General features: G+C 35.1%; 1 protein-coding gene across 1 annotated transcript; it reads right to left on the reverse strand.

Annotated features, from left to right (window-relative positions):
• Positions 1-277: 277 nt before the first annotated feature.
• Positions 278-2,613, reverse strand: LOC103448677 (linamarin synthase 2-like). The gene is made up of 2 exons (XM_008387948.4): positions 2,035-2,613; positions 278-1,291 (listed from the first exon to the last, which is right to left on the reverse strand). The coding sequence occupies exons 1-2, from the start codon at positions 2,549-2,551 to the stop codon at positions 366-368; spliced, it is 1,443 nt and encodes a 480-aa protein (XP_008386170.2). The 5' UTR covers positions 2,552-2,613; the 3' UTR covers positions 278-365.
• Positions 2,614-12,714: the final 10,101 nt, after the last annotated feature.

Consider the following 12,714-nt stretch of genomic DNA (forward strand, 5'->3'; position numbering starts at 1 on the left):
TTAGTATTTGGCAAAGGTTATTAATATTTATGCAGCATCAGTTCATAGAATCGTGTAGAATTAGTTGACATAAGTTTTTGAAGGGGGTGAGGGAGGTTGGGGGAGACCCCCCACATAAACATTTAATAATTTTCCGCGCAATACTTGTGCATCATCAGTGTGCAGCATCAGTTTTATATAAACAATAATGTTCAACGTAATACTTATGCAGCATCAGCTCATAGAATGTCATTTTGTGGTCAATAAGCAAACATAAGCAATAAAAGGCAACACTAAATATGAAAATAAGATAAATCTCTGGTCAATAAAAGCATATTTGATAGTTCATGAAAAGGGACCAATTCTTGTTCCTCATTTGTAGCAATTCATTCACCAAGTTGGAGTACCTCCTTAAACAATCTCTCAAAATTATTGTACGATGATCCTCCAACATCAGTAGCTTCAATAGCTTTTTTCTTCCATTCCCTTGCCTTTTCCCTCATCTTTATCCCTCCTTCACCTTCCATCATTTCCTTAACAAGTGCTTCTATTTCGTCACGCTTCACATCGGGGCTCACCTCCATTCCAATCTCCCATGTTGTGCATGAGTACCGACAATTCGTTTGTTGCTCCGCAAAGAAAGGCCAGCAAATTACGGCCACACCATGAGATATACTTTCAATTGTAGAATTCCAACCACTGTGTGTTAGGAAAACCCCAACAGATGGATGAGCTAACACTTGGTCCTGTGCACACCAACCTGCAATATAACCCCTATCCTTAATCTCCTCAAAAAATTCATCAGGTAAAATTGGTGAGTCACCCTTTACCACGTCAGCCCTAACTATCCATAAAAATGGGTGCTTGCTATTTGCCAGCCCCCATGCAAACTCGATCAAATGTTGGTCTGTCATCATCGTTATGCTACCATAATTTACATACACAACTGAATTGGGTTTCTTTTTATCAAGCCATTCCAAACATTTTGCGTCTTCTTTCCATAAGCTTGAGTTAAGTGACTTGCTTTCGGGGAAATGCCTGCCCAGCAAATTAAAGGGGCCAATGGTGTAAATGTTGGGAAACATTATCGATATTGCCTCTAACACTTCGTGTTCAAATTCATCAAATGTGTTGAAGAGGATTGCAGAAGAGTTTAAACAGCTTCGTGCTTCGGATCCCAAGTAATTAAACATTATGTCGCTGAGATCAGTAACTCTAACGAAACTCGGGATGTCCTTGAGTCGAACATTTTTCATGCCTGGGATCCAATCAATTGGTGTATCGAGTGTGCCATCATGCATGAAATTCTCATCTGAAATCCATGAAAGGTGAAGCACGTGTGATGATATTTAATTATGTCCATGGTTATAAGAGTAAATTTCAAGATCTCAAATATCTACTTTATTTTCCAGTTGATAAAAAAACAAAAAAAATGAGATCTCATATTTTTACAGGTGCATGGTGCAAAATCCCTTGATAATTTATTCAACATTTATTTCAACTCGGTCAAGACTAACTCTTACAAAATGGAGACTGATTTTATTAAAACCAAGTGATCACTACAAATAGATTAATCCTCGCCAATAACAAAATGGAGACTGATTTTATTAAGAAATTTTTTCTAAATAAAAAAATTTAATAGAAAAGTCTAATTCCATTTAATACATCCAAAAGATCAAAATGCAAATTTCTTTCTCTTTCACATCTTTAATTACAAACGCTAGTAGTGGAACAAAATTAAACCCATTGATATACTTTGATGTGATGTTGGACTAGATCCAATGACACAGGAAAGACTACTAAAGAGTCAAAACTGGGTTATCTTATCATTTGGACATGCTGGAGTGCTGAGAGGGTAAGAGGGGAACAATGGATAGACTAAAGGGTCAAATATGTCATCATAATTTATAATTGGAAGGGATGTGCATGATTGAATTCAAGTGTGTCATGATAATTTATGCATACAAAAATGTTCATATACATAATAAAGAAACTGATTAATTATATATGCGACCAAAGCGTAAAAAAAAAATCATCCAGAAATTAAAGAAGTACCTTTGAAGGGAATCATGCCACGTTTGACGAGTTCGTTGTATTGCAAGTACCCCATGAAGCCACAAGCAGATGCAGTCCATAACACAACCTCCGGAATGCCTAATTCTCTAGCAGCTTTGCACCCAAAGGTCATGGCACCATCTGCAACAATGCAAGTAACTTGTGGCACTTGAGATGAGGAATTAATCTTAGCCACCAGCTCTTTAAATGGACCAAAACAAGTTTTCTTAATGGAGTCACATAAAGCTGGAATATCTTGGGTCCCATCCTTATCCGAAGGAGGCAACCCGTCTGGTATTGTTTCGAACACAAAGTCCGGCAGACCCTTAACGGAGTCGAGACCTTTTGACCGGATTAAACGGTTGTGGTTGAACTCGGTGTTGACAAAGGTTATGTGGAAGCCCCTTGAGTGAAGAAACTTGGCTAACTGCATCATGGGGTTAACATGGCCTTGTGCTGGGTATGGGACAAAAACTGCATGCCCTTTTTTGGTTGCTTTTTCTACTGAACTCATCATCTCTCTTTCGTATTTGCCAGAAACTTGGAAAGAGCTCACCAGTTTGAAGTCTTTAGTCTTTGTGTAGTGAAAGCTAACTTGACCTTGTGCTATTTATAGAAAATGCGGGGCAACCTTCTCGGAAATGAGAGATTTTTCAATGTAACCGGTACACGAGGTGATACACCACGTGTCACTGTACAAATGGTGGGATATGTGTGCTAAAAAGTTAATAACTTAAAAAATAAAATTTTCCACCACTCCTATTAAATTACATGATGTACCACTTGTATTCCCGTCACAACTAAAAATTTCTCCTTGGAAAGAACTCAATTCAGTGTTTTTTTTTTCTTTTCATTTTATAGTATTCAAATTAAAAATTGATAAATACATACATTTTTTTTCCCTCTTATACACCCTTCAATTTGATAGTTATAAATACAGAAAAATGCGTAAAAAGAGTGATGATAAACTCACTTCACTGTCTTATTAATTCACCCTATTTTTTAATAAATTTTTTAGAGATGTCGGGTGGAGAATGTTAATTTGATAATTGAACAAACTTTGATTGGAAAGGACCCAACATAGCATATTCTCAAAATTTCGTTCTCATACTCCATTTTCAAACTGGGAAAAAAATGAAACCCAAAAGAAAAGAGGAGCGAGAGAATCTGCTTTGGCTCGTCTCTAAACACACTAGTGGTCCCTTACTTCCCTCCCCTTTATTCTCTCCCTGGACTTTTCTCTACCTCTCTGTCACTTCTTTCTTCCTCCATCTATAACACCACCATTTCATTTATGTTCATGTCCTCTCTCTCTCTCTCTCTCTCTCTCTCTCTCTCTCTCAAATTTCACACTCGTTTTCGAAGGTGTCTAATCATTTGATTTTAGATTTTTGCAAGTGCAAGCAGAGGAGGAAGGGAGGATGAAGGGATATATTATAACATATATATTAAAGGTTATTTTAGGAATAGTAGTGGGTGGGAAAATAACATTTTAATTTTTCACCTTTTTGAGGTGTGTGAGATTATAATGTGGGTGGAAAGATAAGACATTGGGTGGGTCTAGTCAGCTCCTTTTTCAATTGTCATAACAAGAAACTTTTGTCAAATGTCTAATTTTTGCTGGAAATTATTTTATTCACACACCTTTCTATTAGTCTAATTATCCAAAAAAGAGTCTGTTAGACATGTTGCTTGCGGGAGAGTTTTTTGGAATTGGCATGATCGATTTCTTGGTCGTTCTTGCATGCTCGGATGACTTTATCCCTCTTTGGTTGGAATATGGTTCCTTCCTTGTTTGTACCTCCTTGGCCTCTTAATTTGTACACACTTGTTAAAAGTTGAGCGACCGTGTCCATATCGGAAGGCCCCATATACAAGGTTGTGATATGGAAGTGCAGTGCATGTTTTGTTACGTATGATTAATTAATGAGAAAGAAGAGAGAGAAACAATAAAAATAAAACTAAAGGACGTGAATGTAGAGATTTAAAATTTGACATGATTTTAAAATTAGAAAAATGAAGACTTAAAATGGCTACGAAGCAAGTTTCCTTTTAGCACAAGGGAAATTCAAAATAAAAAACTCAAAACAAAAAGATTATTAAACGGTTATCACTCAGTACTACGGTCTGGTGGTATTCCTCGTCATTTTGAAGTGAGAGGTCTTAGGTTTAAATCTCATGAATGATGAATTCGATACCAAATTAGGTTGCCTATAGTGTGACTTAGCTAAACTCCCTATTCTCTTAGTGTAAAAATATCGATGTATTAAAAAAAAAAAGATTATTAAACGTTTGGATAGCTACATCAGGAGTAACTAACAGTCCTAAGGGTCAAAACTCATCTCTACTTTTCTCTTACGTACTAATTAAAAACGCTTAGAAATTAAGAACTCCATTCATCTCATCTTCTTGTCTTCTGGTCTTCTTGTCCTCCTATTCGCATAAGCCAAGTTCGGGACCAGCTCATCAATATTCATACCTTTTATTGGCATATCGCTTTTCTCTTTTGTATTTTTGTACCCAAGATAATTATTGAATACAAACAATTAGAAATTCTATTCAAACTTACGTGTTCCTCATTAACGTTATGCAGCTTTAGCACAACTAGAATCGATCCTCACACCAGCTCCACGTCTTCGCCTCTCTTTCTTTTCCTCTTCAATGCACGAACATATCTCTCAGCTCCCACCACCGTCCCGATTGCGGTCTGCATGCAAGGTGCGTTTTTAACGTCCGCACCTTAGAAACGCCCTTGCCCTTTCACGTTCTGCCACAGGCCCATCCAGTTTTGGCCCACCTCTTGTCCCTGCGGCTTCTTCTCAGCGCCAAGGTCTCTGCGCCTACATCATTTTACAGCTTAGGTCCGTATCTACTTCTGGGCACATGCCCATATCCAACAGTCAGGGTTAAAAGGCTACTTTTTTACTTCTTTGATTTTTACACTGTGCCCATTTTATTTCAGCATCTCATCACAAAGCCATAAAGTGTAATGAGGTAAAAAATGTGAATAAATTTAAACCTAAAAGTGCTTAAATGGAAGAGTGCGCATGTGAGCGAGATTGAACCCAATTCACACATGATATCAGAGCATAAGTAAAGTACAGTAAGGTATAATGAGAATTATATCGTCAGAGGTAATCACCTATACCAAGATTTGTCAAGAATCCTCATCGACACAAAAGCTCTGCTACTAAAACCTGGAGGGACGGAAAGCAAAGGTGAATGGGTCTAATAATAAAGTTTTGTAAAAATCTTTTCAAAAACATAATAACCGCCGTAAAACAAGTATAGTTTCCACATGTTACATACTACGTTTAGTATAAAATAACTTACCGTAGCCAGCAATATATCAATAATGCAATATATCATGACATTTCGTAACTAAACATCTAACGTTTGATAATCACATAATTTCGCATAAACAAATATAACAGATCAAGTGCTCATTGATAACTTATTTGCTGGATTCGTTAAGCAATTGAGCAAGTAGGTCTGTCCACGTTAGTATTTTTATATATTATTTAATTATTCATTTATTGTTTGGGTTTGACCCAAAGATACTACACACATATCTTTGGAGTACACGGCACTACAACTGCATAAGTGAAAAATCATTTCTATCTTCAGTTTTGATTTCAATACAACTATTTTAAAGTTTACGTTATTATATACGTATTTTTGGCATTATGTTATTATATATATCTATTTTTGACGTTATGTTATTGTGTTGAAGGAAAATGAAAGTTTGAGTTGAAGGCATGAAAGTGGAATCATTGCAATCCGATTGCGTGACGGAACGACATTTTCTTTTATGCAACCGTTCTAACTTGGTTTTTTTCTCATATATATTTTCTTCCTATTTTTTGGAGTATTTTATGTATAAAAAAATAAAAAGGCGTGAACGTAGAGATTTCAAAATTTTGCTTGATTTTGAAATAATAAAAAAAATTAAAAAAAAAACTTAAAATGACTAACAGAAAAAAATATATATTTATCAAACGGTTGGATGGCTACATGAGAAGTAAAGGCTGCAGCAAACTCCATCAAGGCATCATGCAGTAAACAGTCTCATCAAGAGTCAAAACTCCTCTCTACTCTTACATACTAATTAAAAATGTATAGAAATTAAGAAATCTTTTCATCTCCAAAGTCCTATCTTCTTGTATTCCCTTTCGCTGAAGCTAAGATCCCGATCGGCTAATCAGTATTTATACCAGTACCGATAGGAATATCTTAACCAACAGCCCAGTCCTCTCTGGACGTATTACATGAGGTGTGTCTCTACTGTTTTTTTATATCCAAGAAATTGATAAATACAGCCAACAAGATAAGAACATGTAATTGACTTACATGGTCCTCATTGCAAGGTAGGCATTCGTAATATCACTTAGGCTACCTATGTACCATTAGAATGAAAGCTCCTTACAAAGTAAAGAGCTTTAATCATTGAAAATGGGTCAAGTACATACAGAGAACAAGTGGCTTGTACCAAAAAAAAAAAAAAAAAAAAACTAAAAGAGTTTGAGAATCATTTTGTTTTCAATTTTTTTTATTTTAAAAACTAAAACTTGTTACAAACATTTTTATTTAAGTGTGATTGTGTAAATCCTAAATTAGATTTGATACTAGTTATTATTCCCTATTAGGACTTGTATTCCTTGGAGGAGAAGGATTCTTCCCTCCCTTATTACTATAAATAAAGGCATTGGGGGGAATAACACATCATCTACACAACCCTACAAACTCATCTCTCTCTACTCTCTCTCTCTCTGTCGTGCCCCATCTCTCCCATGTCAAACTAAAATAAGCCACAACACGTTATCAGCAAGCTCCCACAGATGCACATAAGAATCAAACGTAGAAGTTTTCTGCATCAAACCAGTTCATCAATATCATCACACAATCAGGTTCTTCCAAAACAAAGGTTTTCATCTCGATATTTTTGCAGCTATGATAGCATGAACATTCACCATAAGGCATGATCCAACTTTACATTTTTCAAATTTTAGATTCTACATAAATTGTGTATGCATTATATCCCTAGTTATTGAATTATGTGAATCAGTATTGCCATGAATTGCATCAAATATCTGCTCATGCATTAAATTATATGTTGAATATGCATTAAATTATGTGTCATCGGGCTCCTTTCCCCGAGCCAAGAAAACCAACCATGGAGCCATGGCTCCAAGCCTAAACCTAAACCCCGACGCCTAGACAACATCGCATCTATTGAACCGTCGTGTAGCATGGCCTGCAACCATGCCCAGCGACCATGGCTACCTCCCCGAAGACCTGCAGTCGTCATCGACGAGTCCTTCACTAAAATTTGATGGTTTTTCGTTGAAATTCCGATCAAATATTTCTAGGGTTTCTAGAACGTTGAGAGTTTTTCACTCTCCGTTGAATTTTATGGTTGTTGTCGAACTCACGGGCTTTGCCGTGATTTTTTGTGCCACGACACGACTGCTTACAACGGTGGTGCTAGTTTACTTCTCTAGCGAGTTCATCCAGCTTGAGTTGGGGTGTCTGGTTCGAAACCCAAGCCCATTTAGGCTTGGCTTGTTCTCAATCAGCACCAGCCTTTTAGGCTTTGAAGCTCCTCTCGGCCTAGCACCGACACCTTGGCCACAGTGTTCCCACCACACCTGATGCCAACCCTATAATGGATGCAGCATCATTGTACCATATTGCACAGGATTGGCACCCCTCTTTTGGGCCTTTGCCATCTGGGTCTGCATCTGCTGCCCACTTTTGTGCACACAGACTTATTGCCCAAGCCTGGCTCGCGAATGACATCAACCCAAGTGGGCTTTGGTGTCTCCCTGCCTTATGTCGCACCAAGCGGGCTTATCATATATATTTGTTAGAATTGGAATAGAATATGAGTTAGTTTAGTATTTGGCGAAGGTTATTAATAATTATGCAACATCAGTTCATAGAGTCGTGCAGAATCAGTTGTCATAAGTTAGGGGGAGGGGGTTGGTCCCTCCCATAAACATTTAATATTTTTCAGCATAATACTTGTGTAGTATCAGCTCATAAAATCTTATAGAATTTGTTGGAATAAGTTTTGGGGTGTGGGGGTTGGGGAGAACCCCCCTAAACATTTAATAACTTTCAACGTAATACTTGTGCAGCATCAGTTTTATATAATCACAAAGAACCGCTTGGGATTGGTTTATTGAAAGGACAATGGATTAGCAACCAGTTAATAAATTATTTAATCATTTTTGGCATTTTGTGTAGCATATGTGTTGCATATATTTGTGCAGCATCAGTGTTTATACATATTTGGGTAACATCTGATTATTTATGTGCAGCATCAATTTAACTTTATGTTTTTATATTTTTTGGGTGTACATCATGTCAATGTTAAAGTGTGTATATGAAAATTGTGCAGTAGTTGTGCCGCTTAATCCGCATACTAGTTATGAGGATTTGTGTGGGCAATTAACTTTTAGGTTTCCAAGTTTGTCATCAGGAGGCTTTATGTTGAAATACTCATTATACGGAGGCGAACCAAACTATTTATTATGGTGCAATGAAGATATTCAGACCCTTCTATTGGTGAATAATTTGATTTCAAATCCAGTTGTTGATATTTATGTGCATGCTAAGAATGAGATGTATATTGTTTCTAATAGTAGTGTGTTGTCTTGCCTAAGTGAAGAAACTAGTATTGGAGATGAGAACCAATATTTGGGTAAGTATGGCTCTTATGGACCTCACCATTATGCAACAAATGAGTGGTAGAGTTATATTTCTTATGAGGGTCAAAGTTATGAAGATGGTGCAATTGAGTTTCGTAGAAAACTTACATAATACTCTATTAAGGTTGGTTTTGTTTTCAAGTTCATTAGGAATGATTGGAAGTGTGTTACTACTGTTTGCTCAAATAAACTGTTGGAGGGGTGTCCATGGCGTGTTCATGCTATTGTGCAACAGCCTAGTGGTTGTTTTGTCATTAAAAAATTAAATAATATTCATACTTGCACTGAACGTATTCGTCAAAAAGAGAATAAAAGGTTTGGCCCTTCTGTTTTGTCCTCTTTGTTGGCTGTCAAGATTCGTTCGAATCCGTCTATTAAGGCAAAAAATGTTATGAGAGAAATCAAAGAGAGTTATGGTCTTGATGTTAAATACCAATGCAGCTTGGCATGGCAAAGAGATTGCAAATAATGAGGTTAATGGTGATGAGGTTCTTTCTTTTGAATTTTTGCCTTGGTACCTTAATGAATTTGTGTGTGCCAATGATGGATCCTTTTGTGCACTAGAACTTGATAATGATAGTAATCAGTTTGAAAAGTTATTCATATCTTTTGGAGCTTTGTTAAATGATTCTGATGGTGTAGACCAATGTTGTTCCTTGATGGTACCTTTTTAAGGGAAGATATACCGGTACTCTTCTTGGTTGTTGTGCTAAAAATGCAAATAATGGTAAGTTTTTTTAGTTGTTATAAATTACAAATTTGTGAAATTGTTTTGAATTTCAATATTTATATATTTTGGAGAATCAAGTTATTTTTTTTATGTAGATTTGTGTATTAAAGTGCAACATCAGTTTAATAGTGTGCAGCATCTGTTTATTAATGTGGAATGGATTAGGAAGTAGTAAATGGTTTATAAATCAAGTTATGGGAGGGGTGGTTGCCCTCCCCCCCCCAATATATATCTAAGGATTTGAAGTTTTGATTAGCATTTGTGCATCATTAGTTTTTACAAAACTGATCAGCATCAGTTATTAATGTGCTGCATTAGTAATATTATGTACAACATCAGTTTTTTGATATAATCATTAATTTTTTTTTCTATACAGAAATTTTCCCTGCGTGGTATGGTATTGTTGATATAGAAAATGAAGACAATTGGACGTAGTTTGTTGAACATTTGGCTCAGATACTAAATTACCAAAGAAGGAAGATCACATTTATTACCGACCAACATCATGGGCTTTTGAATGCTATTCGAAAGTACTTCTCTACTGCTTCTCATGGTTTCTACATTATACATTTGAGGAAAAATTTAGAGAGGCAATGTGCAGGTAATAAGTTTTTGAAGGATTAATTGTGTGAGTATTTCAAAAATTGTGCATATGCATGTAGTGTTGAAGATTTTGATAGGAATATTGAGAAAATGAGAAGTGTTGGTGGAGATATTTCTGATTCATTTTTAGATGATCTTTCAAAAGAGAATTATTCTATTATACATTTTTAAGGAAATTGGTGGGGGTAAAATGAGTAATGCAATTGCAAAATCATTTAACGCAATGATTTCTGAAGAGCGTCAGATGCCTATTCTTGCTTTGATTGAATCAATTGGGGGGAGGTTGATGGTCATGATGTTCGACATGAGGTGTGTTTCAGAAAAGTGGTTTTCTTTGTTATGTCCAAAAAAAAAAAAGGTGATCTTAGAGGTTTTGTTCAAAAAGGTAATCATTGGATTGTTAGTAGGTCATCTAATGATGTGTTTGAGGTTTTGGTGGATATGAACTATTTTGTTGTTATGTTGGATCAACACCAGTGTTCATATGTTCAATGGAAGCATAAAGCATTTCCTTGTGCTCATGCTTTGCAAGTTATTCTGCATGATCATCGTGATATTGAGGATTTTGTGGATGACTACTGGAAAGTTTCTTCTTATAAGCTAAGTTATATGGTTCCTATTGTTCCAGTTTCTGACTTGAACAAGCCCACTTTTGATCTACTAAATACTCATGTTAAGCCCACTCTTACAAGAAGACAAGGTGGTAGACCATGTATTCATCGTTACAAGTCTAAAAATGAGACAAGATGTATAAGATGTAGTCGTTGTCATCAGATTTCACACCATAACAAGTAGACATGTCAGACTTTAATTTGATTTTTATTTTTATTTTTAATTTTTGAGTGTTGGATTATTTTTGTAATATGGAAGTTTATTATCAAATCAGTTTTTTGTTATTTTTTGTTCAGAATAAGTTTTTGATTTTATGCATAATCAGGTTATACATTTTGTATGCAGCATCAATTTTTTGTATTTTGCAATTTTGGTCCCCCAATTTATAAAGAATCAATTTTTAGCAATTGAGTTCATGTTTTTATAAATAGGAGACATAATATTTTTCAATGTAATACTTGTGTAGCAGCAGTTTTATACACTGTTCTAAAAATCCTCGCCTAGCACTGCCTAGGCGCTAGGCGGATGGTCACTGCTTCGATTAATGCCTAGGCATTTGAAAATTAAGAAACGACACCTAGACCTACTGAGGCACCCGCCTAGGCAACCGCCAAGACCCACCTAGGTTGCAACTCACTTAGGCAGAAAATAGATAACTTTCATTTTGCATTTTATTTATTTTTTCAATAAATTGTAAGAGACTTGTTAAATACTTAAATGAACACACATTATATGCTTGTTTCCTATGTTTTTCATTATGTTCCAATAGCTCATAACATATATTACATTCTATTTTGTAGTTTATAATGAAATTATATATATATATATATATATATATATATATATATATATATATTAAGTATAAATAGACACTTATTTACACGAAATATAATAGATTTAATTAAATTCGCCTAGTCCGCCTAGGCGCCCGTCTAAATCCTACCTAGCTGCCTGACTAGTGCTTAGCATCTTTTAGAACTTTAATTTTATATAATCAACGTAATACTTGTGCAGCATCAGTTTATATAATCAAACGTAATACTTGTGCAACATCAGTTTTATATAATCAAATGTAATATTTGTGCAGCATTAGTTTTATAGAAACATTTATTTAAAAGACAATGGATAAGAAACCAGTTAATAGATTCAAAAAGAAATGTAACATTTGAAAAACATAATAATTTTCAATGTAATACTTGTGCAGCATCAGTTTTATATAATCAACGTAATACTTGTGCAGTATCAGCTCATAGAATCTTGCAAAATCAGTAACCCCCCCCCCCAAAATAAACATTTAATAATTTTCAAAGTAATACTTGTGCAGCATCAGTTTTATATAATCAACATAATACTTGTGCAACATCACTTTTATATAAACATTTATTTAAAAGACAATGGATTAGAAACCAGTTAATGGATTATTTAATCATTTTTAGCATTTTGTGTTGCATCTGTGAAACAGATATCTTTGGCATTTTGTGTTATATACATGTTTTTATAACAATGAGTTATTGGGGAAAAGCTTGATGTTCCCAATTTTGTAAATTTTATATCATAGAGAAAACGAATGAACAGATTGAAAAAGCTATGTAACATTTTTGAAATTGACAAATTAAAAAAGAAAAGTAACATTCGAAAAACATAAACATATGTAAATATTTTTTTTTTTTGCAAAAGTGAGTTATAATAATATAATTTTAAACATCAAAGTTCATAACAATTGCAATATTAGAAGTCCAACTTTTTTTTTTATTGGTTCAAGATGGTTTTTGTTTGTCCTTTACTTCAGTTGCTTGTTTTTGCTCCTCAAACTTCATGCTCCAGCTCAATCTATGATGTATTATTCCAAATGCAATATCACGGTGCGCATAGTTGACTTCCCGTTTGGTTAAGCACTTTTTGATCTTTCCGCCTTTTGCTATATTTCGAATGTAGTACAGCACACATACACCACAATCATCTCTGTAAAATAATTTTGCATAATTAGCATGCAACATCAGTTAAAGCAGACTGATGCAGCAT

This window comes from Malus domestica, chromosome 11, assembly GCF_042453785.1.
Source record: "Malus domestica chromosome 11, GDT2T_hap1".
NCBI classification, from domain to species: Eukaryota; Viridiplantae; Streptophyta; class Magnoliopsida; order Rosales; family Rosaceae; genus Malus; species Malus domestica.

Excerpts from the sequence above, each read along its gene's own strand:
- LOC103448677 (XM_008387948.4), bottom strand. The coding sequence starts at position 2,551 with ATGATGAGTTCAGTAGAAAAAGCAACCAAAAAAGGGCATGCAGTTTTT. Across the intron at positions 1,292-2,034 it reads TGGCATGATTCCCTTCAAAG|ATGAGAATTTCATGCATGAT; the intron begins GTACTTCTTTAA and ends CATGGATTTCAG.